Source organism: Chinchilla lanigera, unplaced genomic scaffold (assembly GCF_000276665.1).
Source record: "Chinchilla lanigera isolate Chin_1 unplaced genomic scaffold, ChiLan1.0 scaffold00065, whole genome shotgun sequence".
In the NCBI taxonomy this organism is placed as follows: Eukaryota; Metazoa; Chordata; class Mammalia; order Rodentia; family Chinchillidae; genus Chinchilla; species Chinchilla lanigera.
Window position 1 is genome coordinate 2,323,220 of NW_004955466.1, and position 24,344 is coordinate 2,347,563.

Consider the following 24,344-nt stretch of genomic DNA (forward strand, 5'->3'; position numbering starts at 1 on the left):
TCCAGAAGGAGATGCAAGCACCACAAAACCCAGTAATGTTTACTTGACAAGCCACTTTTGGAAGGAAACTACCTGCTAACACTTGCAACAGACAAGACAGATAGGAATAGCTTAGAGTCAGGAAGAAGGGAATTCCTGGATATCATATCAGTAATTTAGATGAGCTCAATCGCCAAACAGTATTAATTAGAGACCTGCTAAGTGCCATATACTGTTCTGGCTACAAAGGATACAACTCTGTGCTGTCTCCTAGTCTTATTCTACAAATAACACGGTACTCTATGATGCTTCTGAGCAGAGGAACATAATAAGAGGCACACTTTCGGAAAATTATCTGTACAGGCAATTATTTACACAGAAAAGAAAATAGATCAATTTTAAGATGCAGCAATAAAAATCCAGGATAGAAGTACCAAATTGTATTATTCAATTATCTAAATGACTTCTTGAGCAGTTTTAGACAAATCACCTCATTTCCCTGCATCCCTATTTTCACTGGAAAACTGAAGATTGCCACTTAGTTACAACCTTAAGATCTACAATCCAAAAACCTTATAGCATGCCCAGGCATGTAATAAATGTCCAGTAACTCCAATAACTAAGAGCTACACCTACTTTCCTTTCCACCCTTTTCTTAGCAAAACAACTTTAGAATTAGGCTGTGCTTTATCAGTTTAACCACTACCTTTCTGTTTCCAAGAGCACTCTTTCTGAATAAGAATGGGACAGTAAGAGTCAGGTTAGACATGACAAAGGGTTTAACTTAGACTATAAAGGTCTGTGCTACTTCCCTTTATTTTTCTCTGTGTAATCTACAGTTCCAAGTAAAGAACAGAAAGGGTCGTACCAGACTACATATGTATCTGTTAGAAATAGAAAAAGAATCATAGACAAGATACTTATTTTTTCTCCATTATAGCATAGAGACCTGTTTGTCTCTACAATTAACTTATTTATAGAAGCCTAAAGGGAAAACACTATGTCTTATTCATCTTTATGACCTCATGGTGCCTAGCGCAGAGCTTTAGACACAAATGCTGAGAGTGGAATTAAAAAGGAAAGGAGAGACTCTGAGAGCCAAAGAAGAAAAGGGTAACCAAGGGTAAGAGGGTTCAGACGATAACAGCAGCAAGAAAGAGAGAGAGAAAAAAGAAAAGAAAAGGAAAGGAAAGGAAAGGAAAGGAAAGGAAAGGAAAGGAAAGGAAAGGAAAGGAAAGGAAAGGGAAAAGAAAAAAGAGAAAAGAACAAAATAGGAATAAGACAAGATTTTTTTCCTTTTGAGGTACTTGCAGACTTGTAAAAAAGATTTAGGAGGAGAAAGAAACTACACACTAGGCATCTGGAATGGGGGAACTACTAAAATTAATAATTAATGGCTACCTTTTACAGAATGCACCAAACTTTGTGTGAAGAACATTACAGACATTATCTCATTTAATACCCACACCCTCATGAGTCAGATATTATTATCCCTATTTTTCAAACAAAGGAACTAAGAGAGCTGAAATAAATTACTCAGGGTCATAAAATTTGTAATAGTGGGCCTATGACTAAAAACAACATCTAACTCCAAAGCCTAAACTATATATTCATAACCACTAAGAAGCAGGGAGATATGACTGAAGGTAGGAAGTAACCACATACTGAATATATTTTGAAAGAGGAGCAAAGCCAGGCATGGTGGTGCATGCCTGAATCCCAGCACTCAGGAAGGTGAAGCAGAAGGATCACCTCAAGGCCAGCCTGGGCTACACAGTGAGTTCAATGCCAGTCTGAACTATATAACCTGACCCTGCTGGGTGTGATGACGCACACATGTGATGCACACAATCCCAGCACTCACAAGGCTGAGGCAGGAGGATTTCCATGAGTTCAAGACTATCCTGGGCTACATAAGCAAGGTCAGCCTGCACTACATAGTGAGACCCTGTCTCAAAAAAAAAAAAAAGGAAAAGGAAAAAGAAAACAGCCAAGAGGACTTGCTAAAAGAAGTAGCACAATCTTTAAACTGAAGAGGTACTGTATTAGATAACATCTTTAGGACCAGATGACTAAATAGAAGAGGGCCAATGTATCAAAACTATGTCCCTTTCTCCAGATAAAACCAGTGCAATTTCTTTATAAGCTTCAGAGGCAACTTAGGCACATAAAAGCACCTGCTTTATTCTTTTTTTTGTTTTTCTTTTGAAAGAATTTTGATTTACCACAAAGTTGCAAAAAGAGTACAATTCTCATATGCCTCTCAGCCCCCTAAATTACCATCTTACACACCGCAGTACAATTATCAAAACAAATGAACTGGGCCGGGGACATAGCTCCGTGGCACAAGCACCTGCCTGGCAAGCACAAAGTCCTGAGTTTGATTCCCAGTACCAGAAAAAAAAAATAAAACTAAGGTTGACGTGACATTATTAACTAAATCTTGCCAGTTTTGACAAAATTAAAAATGTAGCTATCATATCATGACTTTATACCCCATATACATACAATTTTCAATATACATTAATAAAGTTTAAATTTAAAACTATATATATAAATAACAAAATGGCCATAGATATTTTTACATATCTATTAGTGGTCTTGTTATCAGTGGTTCCCAAGATTACTCTCTGGCTTAGAAGATTTGTTGGAAAAACCCACAAGACTCAGAAAAGCTATTATACGCAGCTGAGTTAACCCTTTCCTGCACCTGTGAATGTAACTTTGGGTGATCTCCCTCATTTTAACAATGGCATACTATGATTTTGTATGGATATACCAGAGCTAATTTAGGCAATCACCTCCTCATTAACCTTTTGATTATTTCTAGCTCTTTGCTTTAGTCAACAATAAAAGTTTCAGAAGCCATAAAGAGTTACACAAAAGAAAGAATAATTCTTCTAGAAGTCTTATCACTAATTGATGAAATAAAGGATGAGTATGAGTTGCAGACCCCTAGGTGAATAAAGGATAGCTTTAAGCAATATGATTTAAAATGTCAATGAGGAAACAGAAGGCACTTACCACAAAGAAAAACACTGCAGGTAATTTTTCTTACCTCAGAAGTGCTAAGGTGCCTGCTTTCAGTATTTATTATGAAAGTAATCAGGGCAAACCAGAAATTACATGATTTCTGGAAAACTCATGTAATAATATTACACACAGCAAAATATAATTCCAGAGTTTTAGTGTCATATGTACATATAGGCAGTCAAGGGTTTCTATTTTACAATCAGAGTAGCAACTTCATTAGGCTTTCAAAAATTTCCACATATCCATGTTTGTAACAAGAACAAACGTCAAAAGTGGGTATGTGCACTCTTTTCTTCGTATCACAAATTCAATATAATATTGTAACTCTGTAATTAATGGAATCTTAACTTAATCAGCTTACTTTCCTATTTTAAATTTTTTTCAATACATATTAAGGTATAAAATAAGATATAATCCTATAAGATTAAACTCACATTGCATGATGGGACTGCTAAAGGAAAGAGAAAAGAAAATCCTGCCTCATATGAAGTTTACCATTAAATTGAGAGAAAAAACACTGTTATGCTTTTGTCAAATTATAATAAAAATGTTAAGCGCCTGCCTGGCAAGCGCAAGGTCGTGAGTTCGGTTCCCGGTACCGGAGAAAAACCAAAAAAAAAATAAAATAAAATAAAAATGTTAATCTTATATTTCTATCACTTAAAAATAGAAAGTTTCTTCTGATTAATGACTTTAAATCTTTATGTCTTAAAAATAGCAAAGTGAAAAACATTTTAAATCACGTTTCTAAAGAGCACTTTTTTTTTTTGGCCTTTTTGTTTTTGGCCTTTTTGAGACAGGGTCTCACTACACAGTTCAGGCTGGCCTTGAGCTCACTTTGTAGCCCAGGCTGGTCTCGAACTCACAACGATCCTCCTGCCTCAGCCTCCTGAGTGCTGGGATTACAGGCATGGGCCACCAAACCGGGGCTCTAAAGAGCTTTAAATATAAAAACAAGCATTACTATTTCAAAGGAAATACAGATAAGCAATAAATTAAAGCAATGTATATTCTCAAAGGGCACATGATCCAGAACACAGATGGCAACAAAAGAAAAACTGGTATAAACATATTGCAGTAAAATAATTCGGACTTTAACAACTTTCCTGAAAATAAGACCTAACAGAAAAATAATCAGCCTCGTAACCTACGGATCAAAAATGAAGCCCCAGTCAACCCATCTTTGCCTTACCTGCCTTACAAGGGAGCCAGGGAACAAGAGAATATGCACCATAGTGATGGCAGGTGAGGCAAGGATATTAAAATGAAGGAGGTAGAAGAAAACAGAGAGGAAGGTCACAACACTTAATATCACCCATACACCAATGACTGAAATTAGCGTTAAATTCTCTGAAATAGTAAAAACTTAGATGTTGGCATTTTTTTCCATCTTTACTAGCACAAGTTCAAAAATAGCAGTGGAAGGCATTTTCAAAGAACCATACAAAGGTTAAAGTCCTACTGTGTAAACAATGCACTTTCACTCACCTTTATTGCAATAGCTAATAAAATTCTAGGATGGAAAACAAAGCAAAATAAATAAAAGAAACACTGAGGAACCAAGCATGCCTGTAATCCCAGAGTTTGGGAAGCTGAGACAAGAGGATCGCGAGTTCAAAGCCAGCCTGAGCTACACAACAAGGCCTTGAATCCAAAAACAAGCAAGAATTTCACCCATAAGCATAAAATATTCAAATTATGCTTAAAAAAGATCTCAAATGGGTAAGATATAAAGTGATATATATATGGTAAGTGCATGTTCATAAGCCTTAGCTGTAATTTTATTAGCTGTTGGGGGTACTTGATAAATATTACTTATTCACAGAAATCATAGAAATAAAAGACACAGTCTTGTCTTTAAGAAGTTTATAATCCACCAACATTCTGTCTCAGAAAAGACAGTTTTGCTGCAGAAAAAAGTCTACAAAGAGGCATCCTAATGACTTTGCATTCTACCCAATATTTGTCATCTCCTATGCTATGGGTCCTCAGTGTCATCAGTAGAATGAAGGAGCTAATCTATGTATCTTGAAAATCCTTCCTGGAAAGCAAATCCTGTTTGGGGGGTTTTCGTCTTGTTTTGTTTTATTTTTGTCTTTTTGAGACAGGGTCTCGCTATGCAGTTCAGGCTGGCCTGGAGCTCACTTTGTAGCCCAGGCTGGCCTCAAACTCGCAATGACACTCCTGCTTCAGCTTCCCGAGTGCTGGGATTACAGGCGTGCGCCACCACACGCAGCTTTTGAATCTTGTTATTTTAATCTGATACATAATTTACAATACGCATAATTATTGTTCTGCACATGGTAGTCAGAAGTCAATAATAAAAGGCAATATAACCATAACAGTTTATTTAATATAGGCAATATTTAAATTCTTTTCTTAAATTGTTTTTAGAAAACAAATATCTATAATAGCTTCAGAATCTACTTTCTCCATTACTAGTGTGAACATGCTTTAAAAAGACAAAACTTCCACCCCAATAACAGAGTGTCTTTTACATCTCCATGAGCTTCAGGAGAAAAGATTCTACCAAATTTCTACAACTATGTTTCTCAGACTGCAGCATGAATACATTCAAAGGCCTATAAAATTCTGAGAATTTTTTAATGTTATATTTTATTTCAGAGACAGCCTCAAAACATTAGTATAGGTATTCTATATTTTAAAACTTCCAGGAGATACTAATATAGCAGTGTTTAGTCATGTGGCATCAATCCATTAACCGTCAGGGACCAATGGAGGAAAGAGTGACGGCAGACTTGAAATGTAATTGCATTCATGCTACCCAAGGGCCAAATGATGTCATCTCTCCCAAACAGAAGAGGTTTCACAGTAGCTCAAACACAGAAACAGGAGGCAAAATTGAGTCATCACATAAACTATAGTAGGGCTACATATATTACAATCAAAAAAGTGTGGTATAGTTTAATATATGGATACTATAAGCAGTAATTTAATTTAACAAGTTACTATCTATAACATTAAATTAGCATAATTAATTTCAGAGGTATTATGCCACTTATAAATGTAATTCACATATGGTTTTACAAGTATGATTTATTAGAAAGGATTACTCGCTAATCTCATAATAGTATACATTTCTGAGATAATAACACTGAAGTCAATCATGAATGTTCATGAGAATATTATTTGCCTTTAAAAGGGGCCAGTGCCTTAAACTAACATGAGAAAACACTGCTCCTGTAGGCAGGCGGCTCTCCTGTCCTCCCTCCTAATTCCTTACGTTACTGGGCTATGGCAGCACTAGCCTTGGCCCTGAGTCTAGGAAAAGGGTCCGTACCATAGGTTGGCAAATTATGGCCTGTGGGTCAAACCCAGCTCTCCATCTGCTTTTGTAAACGAAGTTTTATCAAACCACAACCATATTTATTTATAAATTATCTGTAGAAAACCTAAGTTGTCATAGAGACCATATGGCCCACAAGTAAAATATTATGCCCTGGTCCTTTGAAGAAAAACTTTTCTGATCCCTGGCCCAGGTAAGCTAATAGAGTGAAAATGGGATGGACCTCTCCAGCATCTGAAAATCCTAGAAGAAACAGGTGGGAATCAAAATATAACTGCTTCTGAAATTGAGTTAATAAATTCTCCGACACATAAATTTTAAGTGTTAAATAATAGAGAAAAGTGCCCGTTACAGCTTTTACAGCTAATTATTTGTTAAGCTATATGTGAGGCTGATTATGAGTATATTTAATTCAAGGGGACAACCAATTTCCAGTTTCAAAGAGATACTCTTGCACCCCCAAATACCCTCTAACTTCTCTAAGGATCTATTGAGAAATGGGCACAACACCACTATTTGAAGGTGGGCATTATTATTCCCATTATTTTTATTGACTAGGAAACTGGGAAACAGAAAAGTAAATAAGCATAGCTTTTCAGGTAATGAGTAAAAGAGTCTGAGTTCTCACCCGATCTATTTGATTCTAGGAGAAAATTCTAACCCAGAACTCTTCAAATAGCACTATCTTTGCCGTACATTTCAGCAAAGTAAGGTTTTAAGGAACACATCTCCACTGGGATGGTGGTGCTCTCCTATTGTCCCAGCACTGGAGACTGAAGCAGGAAGATCACAAGTTCAAGGCCAGCCTGGGCTACACAATAAGAATCTGTCTCCAACAACACAACCCCCGCCCCCCAAAAATAGAACTACATCTCCACTGACATAAAAATATGAGTTTTACTCACTTTCCTGAAATTCTGTGACCTAAAATCATCGTTACCACTACCGACCACACACCAAAGCAAAGTTCTCCCCAACATAAGTAGATTTACTGTTAAACACATGAATATGCCAGATGTCCTAAAACATTCTAGACAGACAGACAGACACATAGATACATACATAGATAGATTTTTTTTTTTTTTGATACCAGGAATTGAACTCAGGACCTCACACTTGCCAGGCAGGCACTGTGCTGCTGAGCTATATCCCCAACCCAGATAGATATTTTAAAACTTACATAAAATAGAAATTATAAGAGTATGGGGTAAAAAATTGGATGGGAGAAATACATAATTTTTCTTACCCTCATAAATTAAGAGGGTTGATTTTGATTCCTTAACAAAAAACCAAATTAAGAAAAGAACAGTCACGTTTATTAATGCATACATTGCACACTACACAAGAGAAAAAAACAACTCCCTCAAAGTAATGGCTTGGAACACTGTTTAATGTCTTAATGTTTTAACAAAGAGCAATAAACTTTAAAAGAGTGAAAAGACAAAGAAGACAGTTCCAGGCCTTAGCCCAAACATGAAAAGGCACTAAGCAGGAGGATCGTTGCAAGTTCAAGACCATCCTGGGCTACAAAGTGAGCTCAAGACCAGCCTGGACTGCATAGTGAGACCCTGTCTCAAAAAGACAAAAAAAAAATTGGAAAGAAGTTCTGCTCATAGATTCCTCTGGTTCATGTTGGGCTCTTCTCTGAATTGACGAAGACTGCCTCCACTAAAGGAAAAGTCACATTCTGTCATTAGGAAGGAGAGTACAGAGGGAGTAGAAGGAGTATTTGTCTTAGTAATTACCTGCCCTGTTTTTAGGCAAACAAAGGAAAGGTACAGTGGCCCTGTGTTGTAATCCTTCAGCTCAACAATCCTCTGGTACTTCTGAGAGAAACATTTTTGTTGCATTCAAAGTGGATATTTCTAAAGTTGCATTCCTATACTTCAGGTGCCATCTATGGCTACCATATGCATACCCCACTTAGACAAGCAGTGTGATCAAAAGGACAGTGCTTCCTCTTCAGCAAGAAGCCTGAAAGGCAAATGAACAAGAGACCTAACATGTTGGTGCAAACAAATTTTTTGTAATGGTACAAGTGATTTTTTTTTCTTGGTCGAGGCGAAGGGCTGTAACACAGGACTGCACAGCAGTGGAGTATGTTGGAACTTGGGGAGTGTCACGGACAGCAAAGTTCCTCATTGGTAAGTCTGTCAAAGCTACCCATCTCTACTGTCCATTCTCTGTGCAACTGCTTCTGTCTCACATAACAAAGTCAATGTGTATGTTTTTAAATCTTTCTTTCCCCAAGACTGCCTACTACATACAAGTAAATGCTTATTTGAATACAATTAATAAGCACAATTTTGCCCCATCAAATCTGCAAGAGTTTACCCACATTGAAGCAGTTTTTTGTATAAAATAACTAGAATTGGTAAAACATATTTAATATCTAGGCAAGATTTGGCATCACAGTAGTATCAAGGGACTAAAGAGAAATGTTATGCTTTATTACCTATACTTTTAGAAGTTATGCATGTGAAGTCTCAAGAAATTAGGTAATTATGAAAACATTTCAATTAACAAGTAAAAATAGACCACACGTCAGTTGAAAACTTGTTTCTGTTACCACATTAAGACACGAAAATGAAGTGAAGCTTAAAATATATTGATATATTTTATTAGTGTGCCAAATGTGTTGAAAATAAAACATTTCACAAATATCATAGAGATAAAGCTGTATAAGTCCTTAGTGTGATTAATTATAAAATATTCTAAAAAATAAGTTAGTACAATAAAATGTCAGAGAAAAACAGCCCCATCCCATTCTCCTGTGTTTAAACATGTTCTGGATGTTCTTAATGTTTCAAGATGTTATCAAACTGAACATCTTGATACTCTGAGAGAGGAGTATCAAGACACTAATCCTCCCCCATCCATGAGGACCAAATATCAGAACTTTAAGAGCATCAGGGGCCCTAAAAGTCCTTAAAATTCAGATTTCTATGAGCTATATACTATTTCCTCATACAACACCCACACATAAAAGAATTAATAAAGGGTATTCCCCCATAAACTACTCCAAAGAGCTTTTTTCTAAGTTTCCACAACACTGTTAAAGTAAAGTATCTCGGGTCTGAATCTTGCCTGAGATTGTAAATCTCATTATACACCACTGATGAAGACAGAACAAGAGACCTTGAGACATCCACTTTTCCTCAGCCCTGAGAGAGGACATTTGCTCTCACATGCTTATAGATAAACTATCTCCAGGAGGAAAGCATGAACTTAAAATACAAATTGTCGGGGCTGCTGACACAGCTCAGTGATAGAGTGCTTGCCTAGCAAGGATCCTGGTCAATCCCTAGCAGTGCAAAAATAAATAAATTAAATTAAAAACAAGTTACTGATTTATCATTTGAGGTTGAAACTATGTGAGCTGAAACTGAAATATTTCAAATCTTTAAAATTTGATTCCGCATTTTCATTAAGACCTACATTTCCAGCAGTCTCCAAAGTCCTGCAATCTCCACAAACTGCCCATTAATAGCATCAACCAAAAGACGGGATATAAAAGAAAGAAAAATTCTCCAAGAAAGAAAACTTAACAAGAGACTAAGGAACTATAACATTGTTTTTTACTTATAAGTTTTCAGCAATTTACTGCTTCCATAACTCAACCAGAAAAAAAAACTACACAATTAATTTCAACATCTACTATAAAACAATATGGAATAAGGTTTCAATAGTTTGTACTAGGAATTCTGAAGACAACAGCAGATTTTTTAAAAAGAAGGCTGCTAGGCCAAAGCTTGAACTGTTCAAATAAAGTTCAATGATTAAGCAAACTTGGTAATTTTCCTTTTCCTGCAGTTATGAAAAGTTAAAATCAGAGAAGAATTATAAACAGAGTCCCTAGCATTAGCACCTTAGCATTAACCTCGCCATTAGAGGCGTTACTGAAAAACAGAGTGAATGTTTACATTTTTAAAAAATGTATTACAGTAAAACACACATTGCCATTAATTCCCCCCAAAACTCCTCACATCAAACACACTTGTCCCATCACTCTTACCACTTTCTGGAGCAGCTCTGGAAGTCTTTTCTCTAAGTGTCTTTAGTTGCGCTGTTGTGCCTACCTCAGTGTCCTGAATTGATTCAAAAGCATTCATCTACCATGATCATTTTGACTCTGAGGAAGAGCCAGACATCACGTTGTGCCAGGTCCGTAGTGTTTTTACAGCCCGCCTTTCCACTGGGTGGCACCTGGCATCAGCACTCACCGTGTTTCTGACATCTCACAAAGACACAAGGGAGGACTTCCAGAACTGCTTCAGAAAGTGAGCTAAGTGCGTTGAAAACGGGGAGGACTATTCTGAGGGTGATTAGTGTCTTTTACTGAAATAACTTTTTTATTTAAATACTGTGTTTTTTGATCAGTCCTTGTACAACAAACCTAGGACACTAAAACATATTGCTCAATTATGTGACCTCCATGTGATTTTTAAAGTCCATAAAAGTAACTAAAAGCAAGTGATATTGAGGATTTCTTTCAATTTTCCCTAGCTTGCAGGAATATCTTATCATGTAAATATTAATTTCTTTACTCATTCCCCAGTTGATGCACATTTGAGTTGTTTCCGATGTTTGGTTAGATAAAGCTACTACTATACACAAAGCTACGATGTATACACATACAGATTTTTATATAGGTATATATCATCATTTCTTTGGGTAGTAAATACCTAGGAGAAAAATTCCTAGGTCATGTAGTAAATATATGTGTAACTTTATGAGAAATTGCCAGTGTTTTTGAAAGTGGCTATGCAATCAAGCATTTCCATCCAACAGTACACAGAAAAGTTACAACTGCTCTATATCCTCAATAGGCTTTTTTTTTTTGAGCCATCCTAATAGACATGCAGTAATATTTCATTGTGATTTTAAGTTACCCTTCCTTAATGACTAATGGTTTTAAACATTATTTCATGTCTTTATTTACTAGCTATATATCCTCTTTGCTAAAATATTTATTGAAATCACTGGCCCATTGTAAAAACTAGATGGTTCTATTACAACATTGACTATTCTTTATATGTTGAATTACCAAAATACAAAGTTAACATGTCCTCAAAGAACAAGAAGAACTGCTTTTCATGGACATATTTTTTATTCCCTACCTGAAAAATCTTTGCCTAACCCATGGCCACAAAGAGTTTTGCTTATGTTTCCTTCTAAAAGTTTTAATAGTTTTAGATTTTATATTATAATACATGGTCCATGTTGTGTTAGATTTATGTAATGGTGGAAGCAATTGGTCACAGTTTTGTTTTGTGCATATGGATATACAGTTATTTCAGCACTGTTTGTTGAAAACTATCCATTTTCCATGTAATTACCTAAACATCTATGTTGAAAATTAATTAACTATAAACCTATGGGTTTATTTCTGGATTCTATTCTATTCCATTGATCAAGGAGTCTACCCTACCACTTATATAACAGTCTTAATTACTGTGGCTTTATGGTAATTCTCAACATCAGGTAGTTTTGAGTCCTCCAGCTACAGTCTACTTTTCTTAAATTTTTTTGGTTAATGTCAATTTTCTGCTTTTCCATATAAATTTCATAGCCACCTTGATTTCTACCAACAGTATACTAGGATTTTGATTTGAAATGGGTACTGAATACATACAGCAATTGGACAGAACTGGTATTTTGACAAACTGAAGTTTATTTTTGGTGCTAGGGACTAAACCCAGGGCTTCAGTAGGCTAAACACATACTCTACCACTGAGTTATGGCCGCAAGCCTTACTACAGAGTCTGAAATCCATCAGTATAGCGTAATTCTCCACAATGTACTTAGGTTTCTTTAGCCAGCATGGTGGCATTTGCCTGTAATCCTGCTACTCAGGAGGCAAAGGCAAGAGTAAGATGAATTTAAGGCCAGTCTGTGAAATAATGACCTCCCATTTCAAAAATGAAAAAAGTCTTCTTTGATCACTGTTTGATAGTTTTCAGCATAAAAACTTTACAGATATGATATTTATCCCTAAGTATTCCATGTTTTAGTGGTCTTATAAATGGTACATCCTTTCAATTTCCAACTATATGTCACTGTTCACATATAGAGCAAACAACCTATTTCTGTATATTGACTCCTGTATCCTTGAAGCAGAAGTGTCTGTTGGCATGTTCGAGGAATGGCAAGGAGACACAAGCTTTGCTAACTTGAAAAGTACAATGAACCAGAAAACAACACACTGTGTTTAAGAAATTTGGTGCCATATGAAGCCACTTATTCAAAGTATAGTACAGAAGCTTAAAAGTTTATGATTTTCCACTTAAATGAGGTAATTAGGCTAGGAAAATTCTGACATTTCCTAAAAGAAATATTTTCAAAGGCTTTTAAAACCAATACTTCCCTCTCACAAAACCATTACCACACTATTATACAAGAACATAGTACATTCTGCATTCATCTTTAAACAGAGAAACAAGGGAAAAAAAACAGAAATGTGGTGATACACAGTACCTTTTTTTTTTTTTTTTTTTTTTTTCCGGTACCAGGAATCAAACTCACAACCTCATGCTTGCCAGGCAGGCACTGTGCCACTGAGCTAAATCCCCAGCCTCCCACAGTACCTATTCTTTTAGAAGGTTCTATTAAAAACAGAAGAGCAGGGTCCCTTTCTCAGAGAGATAAAGCATCTCAGAAAAAAAAAAAAAAATGAGAAGCATTAGCCTGCAATTACTATTTACTGTTTAAAAGGAAAGTTTTTCATCCATGTAGATTTTAGTACAGAATATGGTGAGTTCAAGACCAGCCTAGGCTACAAAGTGAGCTTAAGGCCAGCCTGAACTGAATGGTGAGGCCCTGTCTCAAAAAGACAAAAAAAAAAAAAAAAAAAAAGAAAGAAAGAAAGAAAGCATATGGTAAGAGACATGGGTCTAGTTTTAGTCTTCGGCATGTGGAAAGCCAGTTTTTCCAGCACCATTTATTAAATAGGTTATCTTTCTTCCAGTGTACATGTTTGTTCTCTTTGTCAAAGATAAGGTGGCTGAGTGTGTTTGTAGTTGTTTCTGCATCTTCTAATCTGTTCCAGTGATCCTCAGGGTTTTCTGCCAGAACCATGCTGTTTTTAATCATAGTACCTCTGTAGCTACTATTACCAGTCAGGGGCTGTGGCGCCCCTGCTTTGCTTTTGTTGCCCAGGGTTGTTTTTGCCATTGTAGGTCTCTTGTGATTCCAAACAAATTTTAGGATTGTTTCTCTAATTCTGTGAGATATGCTAATGGTATTTTGATGGGGATTGTATTAAGTCCGTATAAAAATCTGAGGAGTATGGCCATTTTCACTATGTTGGTTCTTCCTACCCAAGAACAAGGGCTATCTTTCCATCTCAAGATTATAATTTTCTAAAACCAAATCTAAAAACTATAAAATCGTAACTAAATTTTCTCTCATGACTAAAATCGAAAAGCCCGATAGTACCAACTGTGGCTGGGCTGTCAAACAAGTATGCTCTCCCACAGCTGCACACAGGGGTGGGACTCGCACACGCGCACACGCTGTAGTTTACTCACCACAGACCTTCCCGATACCCCTCCTCTTCAGATCCCCTAATCACCACGCCCACAGCTGAAGGCCGTGCCTCTTGGCAACAGTGCCTAAAGGCATTTTCATTACTATTTCCCCAACATCCATTAACCCCTGACACTTGCTATTTGAAGGAAATTAAGTCGTATTGTGTAGAAAACAGCACTGAACAAAATAACACAGAATTTCAAAGCAGAATATTTATAAAACTGACAACTACTACAGTAAAAGAAACTTCAGGCAAATGTAGTGCTGCAAGCTTGCAGTCCCAGCTACAGGGGAGGTTAAGGCAGAAGAATCACAAGTTCAAAACCAACCCAGTCAACTTAGTGAAGTCCTGTCTTAAAATAAAATATAAGGGCTAAGGATGTAACTCAGTGATACTGGATCCCCAGTACTGCAAAAAGAAAGGAGAAAAAAGGAAAGAAAGATGAGTGGGGGGGGAGAAGAAATGAAAAGAAAAAAACTATAGAAACAAACCTGGAAAATTTCATGGAGTTTTATTACTTAAGAGATATCTCGGTGTAACAAATGATATAAGACGTACACAATGAGTAAATGACAAGATGGAAGAAAAAGATGACCATGGAATCTTTTCAAGACATTTAACATTTAACTTTTAAAGACTTCCCCAGGGACAAAGTATGAAGAGAGTAAACTAGAGTGGTGTCTTAGTTTGCAAACTCAATTATCTCCATGACTCTGGTCAAAAACTGAACTGGCTGAGAACAGAATCAAATTTCCCTATAAGGTCAACACTGAAACTAACCATTGAATTGGACGTGGTTCTCATCCAACTCAGTTTGTGACCAGAATCACGGAAAGAATCAGGTTCGTAAACCAAGGTACCACTATAATTCAGTAGATGAACTAATTCAAGAAAACAGTGATATTTTCTATTGCAATTAAACCATGCTGCTTTTTAAAGAAAACTCATCTGTTTCACATTTTCTGCTGATTTTACTACTGGACATTACAAGCCAGTGAACTTAACATAGAAGAAAAAAATAGAAGAAAAGAAAAAGAAAAAATCTTACCGGGATCGAAAATTCCTCAGCCAAATACTTTAATAAGGATGCTCCTTTGGCCAAAAATTTGTTTCTTTCTTTCATATTGCCTAGAAGTTGTGTATCAAATTCCTTTCTGACCACAGAAGCAATGGAGTCAATAATCACAACTTTAACTCTTTTTGAAATAATTTCTTCTTCCAAAGATTCAATCCTGTAACAGCATAATTTATAAAATGGTAGATGAATCTGAAACATAATTTTGTGTGTGTGTATTTCTGGTTTTTTTGTTTGTTTTTGGTACCAAGAATCAAACTCAGGACCTTGTGCTTGCCAGGTAGGTGCTTGTGCCACTGAGCTATATCCCCGGCCTTAAAATATAATTTTAAATAGAGCACTACAAAGGTTAATCAACTTTAAAATAATAGCAAATTGTTCTCCCTAAGTTATAGTGCTGACTGCAGAAATTCAATAAAAATAACTTATTTTCAGCTATATATATATACATATTGCCTTTTTCTGGAAATAGAGCAAAATATTTTCATTTAGTTGCAGAATTCTGAGGTTCTCCTATGATACCACTAAAGTTTCAATTTTAGAGTGAAACTGCTTTTTCTGGAAATAGAGCAAAATATTTTCATTTAGTTGCAGAATTCTGAGGTTCTCCTATGGTACCACTAAAGTTTCAGTTTTGGAGTGAAACTCCAAAATGACCTCACTTACCCTACCTTCTAGCATGCCATACCCTTACCTCTCCATAACTGTACCAGAGCTGGTCTGTGTTACTAATCGTGTATGTCAGAATAATGGTACATCATTGCTGAGAGTACCTTGTAAAAGACTACAACCTCCATCTCAGACACTCCCTCCCTGGCCCACTCTCAGCTCCCTCACGCTGGGTGATACAGGCTGCCATGTTGTGATTCGAGGGAGAAGCCCACACAGTAAGGAATGGAGGACTTCAAAACACCACATGAGTGAGCTTGGAAGCAGACATCCCAGCCCAGTCGAACCTTAGGAGGACTACAGCCACGGGCCAGCAGCTTAACTATAACCTCCTGAGCAATTCTGAGACAGAAATTCCCAACTAAGTCACTCCCAGAGACTTAACCATCGGAAATTATGAAAGATAACATATATTCACTATTTTAAACTCATAACTGTGCCAGGAGTAGTGGCACATACCTGTAATCCCTGCACTTAGAAAGCTGAGGCAGGAAGATCCTCCCGAGTTGGAGACCAGCCTGAGCTACAAAGTGAGCTCAAAGCCAGCCTGAACTGCATAGCAAGACTCTGCCTCAAAAAAAAAAAAAAAAAAAAAAAAAAACCCTCATAACTATGAGGTAATTTGTTAACAGAACAATAGATATTTGATATACCACTTAGATAATAACCTGAAAATTTTACTCATTTACCATTTTTTCACTTTTAAAGGTATACTTCAAAAAGTTTCAGCAAATCAGGCCGGGCATGTAGCTCAGCAGCACAGCACCTGCCTGGCAAGCGCAAGGTCCTGAGTTCTATCCACAGTCCAGAAAAAAAAAAAAAAAGTTTCAGCAAATCAAAAGGAAAACTAAAAGAACTACTTGCATAACCCTAATATAAGGAATTTCTTCTGTTTAGAAGCTAAAAGTATAAAAAAAAAAAAAAATAAGTCTTCAAAGCATTATTTAAATATTAAAGTCTAAAACAGCATACCTTTGTAGAACTTCTTCACAGGTAAGTTCTCGGTAAACATGAACTTTGGTACTTGTCAAAAGTAATTTTTCTTCAGTGTTAAAATAACTAGGAAAACGGGATTCTGCTATCTCAATCAGTCTGCGGGGGCGAAAACAGCACAAGAGAAAACAGTCAATGATATTTCATGTCACGTGGCTGAGCCTCTACTGAAGTTTACTCAGGAAACACAGCCTTATCAATAGAGCAGATATAAGCAAAATGGCTTTAAATACAAGTTTTAAATGCAAGTCTTTTGCCAGGGATATAACTCAGCAGTCTAGCGCCTGCCTGACAACCGCGAGGTGGTGAGTTCGACTCCCCATACCAGAAAAACAAAAACAAATGCAAGTTTTCATTTTTAAATAAACACTGAGGTTGGCAGTCAAAGCATGAGAACAGGAAGGACTCTTAGGTATCATCTAATCCTAGCAAATGTCTCTGAGATTTTTCTGGGAATTAATGGGTTTAGGTTATCAAGGTTTTCCTCATAGGAGGCCACCCTGATTTCTCCAAACTGTATCTTTATCTTGCGTTTTCCTCTTTTACGTGGCCCAAGTTCAGTCTGCAGAGCCAGTTCCCCCTCACTGTTCACTTTTACTCCCTCACGTTTACTTATCCAAGTAAACTTTCCTACTGCTTTTTTTGTTTTTGCTTTTTTTTTCCGGTACCAAAAATCGAACTCAAACCTCGAGCTTGCCAGGCAGGCGCTGTGCCGCTGAGCTAAATCCCCAGCCCCTCCCACTGCTTTTTAAAAATAATATTTTATCTAGAAACTGTAAGATATATTAGGAAATAATAAAAATGCTTTCATTTTCTTGAATGAACAATATATTTTTGAAAAGTACAGTATATCAAAAAAAGTATAGTATATCATTATTCTAACAATAAGGTTTCACAGTAACATCTCCATGACTCATTCCAGAAAAATGTACTTTCTCAATTAAAACTGAATTCAGCCCGGCGTGGTGGCTCACACCTGTAATCCCAGCACTCAGGAGGCTGAGGTAGGAAGACCCTTGAGAGTCTGAGACCAGCCTGGGCTACAAAGTGAGTTCAAGGCCAGCCTGAACTGCATAGCAAGACCCTGTCTCAAAAAGACAAAGAAAAAGCAAACACACAAATAATGTTATCCAATAGTTCCTTGGTAAAGAGAAAATTATCTAAACAAATGAATGCTATCCAGTTCTTTCTTAGTAAACAACAACAAAAAAATCATCTAAACATTGAATTCTGGTCTCAAAGCCATATCTAATGTATGGGGTAGGCCAAGCACAAAAGAATGACAAGGTGAGAGACAACCTATCTTCATTAATAAAATATGACACAGAGACCATTACTAGAAATTACAAATATTTCAGGTTTAAAATGTTAAAAAAAAATACAACTCTTTGAGTGTAACTGTCTTCCATTTAAAATGATACTTTATCAGCCCTACATTTCGCCATCCAATCAGACTGGAGGAGACTGTAAACACTAAAACCATCCTGTATTTTACGTTCCATTTAGAGACCCAAAAGTACAAAAGCGCAGTGTTTTAACCTCTAAATAGCTGAAGAGGCTGAGAACTTTAAAGAGATAAAATAAGTCCCTTACATATGTATAATCAGAAATGAAAGGGGAAAAACCTAAGACAGGAAAAGGAGAAGAGAGAAATAAAAGAAAACTAGTCAACAATTTTATTAAAGTATATTTTGAACAAATCTGAAAAAAAAAATAAATAGATTGAACATGAAGAGGAAGAACACGTCAGGAGTAAGAATAACGTCAAAAGAGGTACGGAGTGAGAACAAGGTGGGTCAGATGACCACTCAGAAGTGCTTCCGGGAGGCACAGGGGTTAAAATGGAAGAAGGCAACGGGGTCAGCGATGAAAGCAAGAGAAAATGGTATTGCCTTGGCAAAAGTAGACAGGCAATTTCTGAGGATTTGACAGAAATGTGCAAATTCTTAGGGCAGCTATTTGTTGAGTTTAGTGTTAGAGAAGTAAGCGGGGAAACAAAAAAAACCTTCTAAATAGTATAGGTACAGCTTTGACCAGAAAATTCTACTAGAAACATGGAAGTTTCTCAAAGTTTGGATACGTCATTGATCAAGAACCAGACTGGGAGGGGCTGGGGATTTAGCTCAGAGGCAAAGCGCCTGCCTGGCATGCGCAAGGTCGTGAGTTTGGTTCCCGGTACCGGAGAAAAACCAAAAAAAAAAAAAAAAAGAAGCAGACTGGGTGGGATATCATCTTAATAAAAAGCTTTTGCGAGGCTGGGGATTTAGCTCACCGGCACAGCGCCTGCCTGGCAAGCACAAGGTCATGAGTTCGATTCCCGGTACCGGAAAACAAAACAAAAAAAAGCTTTTGCATAGCAAAAGAAATTACCAATAAAGTGAAAAGATAACCCACAAAGTAGAAAAAAACCTTAGTTGTTTCTCAAAGGGATTATATCTACAACATATAAAGAATCGAAAAGCAACTCTCAAATTTAAAGACCCATCTGAGATAAACACCCACTTCTCAGAGGAAAAAATACAAATGGCAAATAAATACATGAAAAAATGTTCAGCATCACTGGTCATCTGAGAGATACAAATTAAGACAATGCTGAGATTCTAGAAAGAATGGCTATTATCGAGAAATCGACCAATAACAAATGCTGGCGGGGCTGTGGGGAAAAAGGAACCCTTCTGCACTGTGGGGGAGACTGTAGACTGGTGCAGCCACTGTGGAAATCAGCGTGGAGATTCCTCAAAAAACTAGAATTAGAGACCCCCATTTGATCCAGCCATTCCCTTTCTGGGTATCTATCCAGAAGACCTAAAAACATACCACAGCAATATACGCACACCCACGTTTATAGCAGCATAGTTTGTAACTGCTAAATCTTGGAAACAACCAAACTGCCCCCTCAGGTGAGGAATGGATAAAGATGTGGGTTTTATAGAAAGGAGTACTTCTCAGCCACACAGAAGGATAAACTGAAGACATTTCTAGATAAATGGATGCACCTTGAGAACATACTCTTAAGAGAAATAAATCAGACTCACGTTGTGTAAATTTCTAATTGTTTCTCTGATATGTGATACTGAACATCTAAATAATGAGCAGTGGATAAAATATATTGTGAAATAGTGAGACACTGTTCCAAAAAAATGGGAACAAGGGAGGCGGGAAGAGAAAAAGGAAGGAAGGAAAAAAAAAAGAGTCCATACTCTTAAATGAAATAAATCAGATACACATGTTTACATATCACGTTGTTTCTCTAGTGGGAGAAAGTGAAAGCGTAAATAAGGACCAAACGTATAACAGATACTGGGAAATAGGAAGAAAATATTCAAATGGGAAGGGGAACAAGGTATGCAGAGGGAGAAAGGAAGAAAGGGAAAAGAAAAAAGAAGAGAAGAAACAAAATGGAAACAAACCTTTTGTAAATGAGGGGAAGAGAGCTGAAGGGAGGAGAAGGGTTTGGCCAAAAAAGAAGAATCAAATGCTAGGCATGGTGGTGCATGCCTACAATCCCAGCACTTGGGAGGCTGAGGCAGGAGGGAGGCTGAGGCAGAAGGATTGTTGCAAGTTCGAGGCCAGCCTGAACCTCATAGCGAGACCCTGTCTCAAAAAGACAAAAAAAGAAAAAAGAAGAATCAAGAGATACCACGTAAGGGGCTGGGGATTTAGCTCAGCAGCACAATGCCTGCCTGGCAAGCACAAGGTCGAATGTTCGATTCCCAGTACTGGGAACCACCTCCCCCCGCCACAAAAAAAAAGAAATACCATGTTAAAAAAAAAAAGAAATACCATGCACAGGTACAAGCTTTCTCTAATGAATGTGATCATTATGTATATCTAAAAAGTACCAATAAAATGAATCTTAAAAAATCAGACAGGGAGCTGGGCATGGTGGTGCACGCCTGTAATCCCAGCACTCGGGAGGCTGAGGCAGGAGAATCTTTGTGAGTTCAAGGCCAGCCTGGGCTACAAAGTGAACTCAAGGCCAGCCTGAACTGCACAGTGAGACCCTGTCTCAAAAAAAAAAAAAAAAATTAGACAGGGAATAGCTAGTTCATTGGCAATAATGCCACAGCTGACAGGCAAAAATAACTTTCTGTCCTCCAGCTCTACACTGGATTTCAACTAGTAGCTTGACAGTGGTCAAAGAGCAGTCATTGTATAGACATGAACTACCTTTATTCACATTTATCATGCTAAATAATTGTACTGAATAATTATTTATACACCAGTATGCTGCAGCACTGTATAAGCTTTTCCAAACGAATTTTATTTTAGAAAAAGCCTGAAAAAATGTACATGTAGTATTCTATGTAGTATTCTATTTCCCTCATTTTAACCCCAGTAATTTCTTGTGACAATCTTCATTATAACTATCTTTTTTCTTTAGAGTGAAAGCTTTATTTTTCAGATATTAACTACAAGTTTGAAAACAATGCCATCTAGTGGACATCTTTTTATAAAAAGTGTTCATCTCAAAGATGTACTTAAGATTCATGTAGAGGATTGAAAACTGATGGTCAACTTACAACCCCCAGGTGAACTGAGTAAGCATGGTGCTGGGTGTGGGAGGCCCACTTGGGGATTGTTGCCAGCAGCATAAGAGACAGAACTGGAGAAAAAGGAAAAGGCTTTTGGGAACTGAAGGAGGCTGTTGGGAGCAGAGAAAGGCTGCTGGTGCTGGTGGAATCTGTAAGGAGCTATTGGTTTCTTGGAGGAGCTCATCATGCTGGCTTTCCTGATGAACTCAGCTGTTTTCATCCTTCAAGGAGCTCAGGACCTCATTGGCACTGAGAATGGCTTTGGTTCACCTTGGGGGAGCTCTGGTCCTCACTCTGAGCATCGCTTCCTGCCTCCAGAGGGGAAGATGGTGCACTACTGGCCTCCTGAAGGAACTTGCTGCATTGGCTTCCCTGATGGTAACTCAGCCATCTTGATCATTGAAGGAGCTTGGGGCCTCACTGTTGCTGAGGATGTCTGTGGTATCTTTTGGGGGAGCTGTTTCTTCTGAGTGTCACTTCCCGGCTCCAGTACAAAATCCCTCAGCCTGCTAGCACAGATCCTTCATTCCACTAGCACAGACTTCCTAAATTCCACCACTGACCTTGGACCTTTGCAGCACAGATCCGTGAAACAGGCCTGCATGAGATACTGTTATGGGCTCTCGGCCTCCAAATGGACCCGTGGGAGGCACTGTTATGAGCTCTAGGTCTTAAACTGGACTCATGCAATACATTTTTGTGGGATCCAAGCCCTCAGCTGGATTCCTTGGTCTTAGTATGTGGACAGATTTCCTGCACTCTTTTGTATATCGTTCCTTGGGTGACTAGTATAAATAATCTTAAAAATATGTGTCCTGTATTATATTGTCCCCCTTGCAAAAATAAGCCCCAAACCAACACAATTTATCTATTCAACAAGTATTTATGGAGGATCCACTCTATGCCTGAACTGTTTTAGAAGCTGAATGTACAGCAATACAACACCAAGAAAAAAAGAAAAAAATGAAAATCTCTTCCCTCATGGAGCTTACATACTATGGAAGGAAATAAATATATATGTCTATATATAACATCTTATTTATGGATATATATATATATATCCAGATAATAAAGCTATAATAAAAACATAGCAGGAAGATGGAACAAGAATATAACCAATAGAAGCAAATGCTATTTTATATAGGGTGGTCTGGCAAAGCCTCATTTATTTATTTATTTTGAGACAGGGTCTCGCTATGCAAGTCAAGCTGGCCTTGAGCTCACTTTGTAGCCCAGGCTGGTCTCGAACTTGCAACGATCCTCCTGCTCAGCCTCCTGAGTGCTGGGATTACAGGCGTGCACCACCACACCCAGTTTAACTATACCTTTTTTGAAAATCTAACCCTCTTTAAAGACATACATTGAAATCCAGCACCCAATAATATAAAATTCACATTGTCTCACACACAATTAAAAATCACCAGACAGGTAAAGGGAGAAGAAACGATGAATAGGTAGGAGAAAATTTAATCAATAAAAACAAACCAAAAATTATATAGATGCCATTAGTAGATACAGACTGTAAAACAATGATTATTAATCTTATAAATTTGCACAAGGAAATAAATAAAATAGAGGTTATTAAGCCATGCACTGAAGGTCAAACTCAGACCACTGCCTATTCTTGTGAACAAAATCTTACTGGAACACAGGCACCCTTACTTGTTTATCTACTAGTACGCTGATTTTGCAATGAACCAGCAGAATTGCACAGCTGCAAAATAAACAAAAGATTTATGGCCCAAAGTTTAAAATATTTACTATTGTGTGTGCAGAACAACAGAGGTTCAGAATACATGAAGTAAATAAGTCACAAAAGGAAGAAAAGACAAATTTACGATTGTACTTAGAAACTTCAACACTCCTTTCTAATAAGACAATTAGTCAAAGTAATCAGGATATATAAAGCCTAAATAACACTATTAACCCACTTGACCAAATCATATACAGCACTCAACAGCAGCACAATATATTTATATTCTATTCAAATGTGACATAGTAACAATAGACCAGAGTGCCAGGTATGGTGGCACACACCTGTAATCCCAGCACTTGGGAGCCTGAGGCAGGAGGATCGTTGCAAGTTCCAGACCAGCCTGGCCTACAAAGTGAGCTCAAGGCCAGTCTGAACTGCATAGTGAGATCCTGTCTCAAAAAGACAAAAAAAAGAAAAAAAGAATAGAAAACCAAATAATTGGTTCTGAGGCCCAAAAAATTACACAAGCCCTATGTATTCTGCCTGGGAGAGAGTGGTGCTTAGAGTGAAGACACACACAATTAAAGACACACACAATTACACTCACTCTCAGCCTGTACAGGTTTTTTCAAGTCTGATTTTCCTTTTGACTATCAAGCACAGTTACAAACACCAAGCAGACTGTTCTCAAACTTTGCTGTTCAAGTAGTGGAAAGTTCCAGCTTGGAGCCATTTGACAACAGAGGTATACTGCACTTTACAACCTACAGGACAATAGGAAGGTTTCCTTCCAGCCATGTGAGGAATCCTCAAGGCTCCATCCTTCACAGGTTCAAAATTGCAAAAGTAAAAGACTTTGCTTTGAGAAGAGTCTCAGAGCCCTGGGCTTAAAAATGGCCACCCAGAGAATCTGTTCCCCTGGATTTGGTTTACAGTGCTTGTTATGATTGACACATTCTGTCAACCTGAGGAGTCTAGAGGCTTGGCTAAGTGACTCAGCGGTTCTACATCCTGGGGTAAAAAGGACATGCCCTTCCTGCTCTAGGATGTTTTTTGGTATTCATCCTGAGCCTGTGCTACAGGAGGGCACTGAGACGATGTGGGCATGGGTGGACAGCCAGCATACAATGTACGGGAGGAAAAGAGGCTTGCTTCCACCCCCCCTTTGGCTCTTGCTGTGTTTGCTGTCTTCTGCTGCCTTAAAGTGTTTGCCCTTGTGCCTTGCCACCCTGCCATGGAGCCCGCTGATTATAGACTGAAACCTCCACAAACTGTAAGCTAAATAAACCTTTCCTTCCTTAATTCTGGACGTTAGGTATTGTCTCAGCAACAAGAGAAAAGTAACCAAGACAGTGCTCAGCCATCCAGGCACTCAGAGGCCCCTGCAGCCACAGTGCAATAGGACCCGCCTTCTGTCAGAGCCAGTGCCACATGGTGCTGCTCACTTACAAATATGCAGAACTACGGATTTATGGAAGCTTCCACCCAGATTTCAGGAAAAGAGCTGGGAAGCCAAGCAGTATACC

At 37.7% G+C, this 24,344-nt stretch overlaps 1 protein-coding gene and 1 long non-coding RNA gene across 23 annotated transcripts in view; one reads left to right on the plus strand and one right to left on the minus strand.

Moving 5' to 3' along the window:
• The window catches only part of LOC106150154, a 48,564-nt gene extending 39,807 nt beyond the window's left edge, over positions 1 to 8,757 (plus strand). Inside the window, exon 3 of the long non-coding RNA XR_001236794.1 lies at positions 8,381 to 8,757. This is a non-coding gene — a long non-coding RNA (uncharacterized LOC106150154). The remainder of the gene's footprint in view (positions 1 to 8,380) is intronic.
• The window catches only part of Rad51b (RAD51 paralog B), a 701,675-nt gene that overhangs the window by 636,748 nt on the left and 40,583 nt on the right, over positions 1 to 24,344 (minus strand). For all 22 annotated transcript variants that reach the window (XR_001236791.1, XR_001236790.1, XR_001236788.1 and 19 more), the window contains exons 6-7: positions 16,567 to 16,686; positions 14,899 to 15,082 (exon numbers count right to left, since the gene is read on the minus strand). Coding sequence is in view for 14 of the 22 variants with exons in the window: in XM_013521908.1 (XP_013377362.1) it covers positions 14,899 to 15,082; positions 16,567 to 16,686 (304 nt within the window). In the remaining 8 variants the exon portion in view is untranslated. The remainder of the gene's footprint in view (positions 1 to 14,898; positions 15,083 to 16,566; positions 16,687 to 24,344) is intronic.